This window comes from Perca flavescens, chromosome 13 (genome assembly GCF_004354835.1).
Source record: "Perca flavescens isolate YP-PL-M2 chromosome 13, PFLA_1.0, whole genome shotgun sequence".
Lineage (NCBI taxonomy): Eukaryota > Metazoa > Chordata > Actinopteri > Perciformes > Percidae > Perca > Perca flavescens.
The window spans coordinates 32970337-32972836 of record NC_041343.1 but is presented as its reverse complement, the minus strand read 5'-3'; the positions used below and the strand labels follow the sequence as shown (position 1 = coordinate 32972836).

General features: G+C 49.2%; 1 protein-coding gene across 1 annotated transcript in view; it reads right to left on the bottom strand.

Annotated features, from left to right (window-relative positions):
- LOC114567174 (uncharacterized protein C7orf43 homolog) overlaps positions 1–2500 on the bottom strand; it is a 21602-nt gene that overhangs the window by 1210 nt on the left and 17892 nt on the right. Inside the window, exons 11-12 of the mRNA XM_028596132.1 lie at positions 2181–2259; positions 961–1075 (exon numbers count right to left, since the gene is read on the bottom strand). Coding sequence (XP_028451933.1) covers positions 961–1075; positions 2181–2259 — 194 coding nt within the window. The remainder of the gene's footprint in view (positions 1–960; positions 1076–2180; positions 2260–2500) is intronic.

Genomic DNA, 2500 nt, shown 5'->3' with positions numbered 1-2500 from the left:
TTCCCAGGCCAGGTTGGAGATATAATCCCTCCACCTAGTCCTGGGTCTTCAATGTAAACATTTCTATTTCAACAGGGAATGCAATGCAACAATAAGAGCTACTAGATGGCAGAAAGGTACTTTGTAACAACAGTTGGAGTTTCTCAGAGTGTATGAGGTTCAATTGAATGCACCATTAGTTTACAGTTTTCTTTTTTTTCCCCAACTGCTTACACACGTTTTCAAAACTATATCTCCTTTTTTAAAAGCTCACAGTTTCCAAAACTGCATTGCACACACAAAATGTAAAAATGCCTCACATCTCCTTCAACATGATGCACTTGTTACGAACCCTCCCTTTTCTGCCGGCTGTTGGCCTCTTTGGCTTGATTGGCTGAGCTGGCAGTTTGGGAGGGCTCGTTAGCTGATTGGTGGACACCTGGACAGGCCTCAAACAAAACTATTTATACAAGTCTTTGTATATCAAGTTTGATTGTTCTCTCTCTTCATTCTCCTGCTCCTAGGTTCCACATCTCCTGGTTTGGGTTTGGTTTGTTGCTTTTGTTGCCGTTGTCATTTGCTTACATATCTTTCACTCACACATACACCGCTTACACTACCGATAACACTGATTCCACATCTGTTTTGATTCTTTTGTTAATAGTAGTTTATGTTTATGTTGCAATAAACACTTTATTGGCATTTTAACCTGTTTGGTCTCCCCTCTTTTGTCACATGCATTGAGTCGGTTTGTGACACACCGCATCCAAAATACCAAAAACATATCTTTCATAAAAGTAAATTTTTGGATATACCATGTACAAACTGTTGTTCTAAATCTAAAGGCTTATAGCTACATTTACAATGTTCTAGAGAGACAGTGATCTGCTGAGAGTGGTTGGAAAGTGCGCTGTAAACAACAGTGTAATGTTACAGTCAAACAGAACCCACCGATTGGGCCAAACGTTACGTTTACGGTACCTCATGATGTGGGATCGAGACGGCTGCTGGTGGGAGAAGGACTGGGACCGGCCCAGACTGGCCTGGTGCCGGTCCAGCAGGTCTCGAAACGCTGGGCTGGACGGGCTGTTTTTACCTGGGAGGAGAACCACGGAGATACGGTCACCACAGCAACACGGTCACCACAGCAACGCGGTCACCACAACAACGCGGTCACCACAGCAACACGGTCACCACAGCAACGCTTTCATCTTCTAGCATCATACAGAGGCTGCTTCTCCACTGCTACGTTTCCCCCTCTCATTCCCCCTCTCATTCCCCCTGCTCTGGTGTTTCCCCCTCTCATTCCCCCTGCTCTGGTGTTTCCCTGTCTCATTCCCCTGCTCTCATTCCCCCTCTCATTCCCCTGCTCTGGGCGTTCCCCCTCTCATTCCCCCTGCTCTGGCGTTCCCCCCTCTCATTCCCCCTGCTCTGGCGTTTCCCCCCTCTCATTCCCCCTGCTCTGGTGTTTCCCCTCTCATTCCCCCTGCTCTGGCGTTCCCCCCTCTCATTCCCCCTGCTCTGGCGTTCCCACCTCTCATTCCCCCTGCTCTGGTGTTTCCCCCTCTCATTCCCCCTGCTCTGGCATTCCCCCCTCTCATTCCCCCTGCTCTGGTGTTTCCCCCCTCTCATTCCCCCTGCTCTGGTGTTTCCCCCCCTCTCATTCCCCCCTGCTCTGGCGTTCCCCCCTCTCATTCCCCCTGCTCTGGTGTTTCCCCCCTCTCATTCCCCCTGCTCTGGCGTTCCCCCTCTCATTCCCCCTGCTCTGGCGTTCCCCCCTCTCATTCCCCCCCCTGCTCTGGCGTTCCCCCTCTCATTCCCCCCTGCTCTGGTGTTTCCCCCTCTCATTCCCCCTGCTCTGGTGTTTCCCCCTCTCATTCCCCCCTGCTCTGGTGTTTCCCCCTCTCATTCCCCCTGCTCTGGTGTTTCCCCTCTCATTCCCCCTGCTCTGGTGTTTCCCCCTCTCATTCCCCCTGCTCTGGCGTTCCCACCTCTCATTCCCACTGCTCTGGTGTTTCCATGTGAGTTGATGAGTTTCCAATCGGTCTGGACAATCTGAGCTTAAAATAAAGTCAGATGCAGACCTTTGAGTAAAACGTTATGGGAATCTCTGTTATATAAGGTTAATGTTTAATTGTCCACTGTGCCTGTTTAAATAAAGTTACACTACTGTAAGCAAAGAGATGTTTCGTAGTTCTTACGTGACAGCGGGCGAGCGTCAGGCGGAGGGTTGGACACCGAGGCCGTGAACTGGAGCTTCAGCTTCATGTGTTGACTCAGCTGATCAGAGGAGGAAACACAAGAGAGAGGACAATGTCTTCAGGCTTCTAATCTAACGTATCTCGTTTTAGGGGGGTGGGGCCAAATGAGTAAAGAGAAGTTAAAGGTAATAGTCAAAAACATGTCAAAACTGTTGTAACTGTAAACTGTAAAAACACACACACACACACACACACACACATACACATGTCTGTATTACTATCTTTGTGGGGACTTGTCATTGACATAATGCATTCCCTAG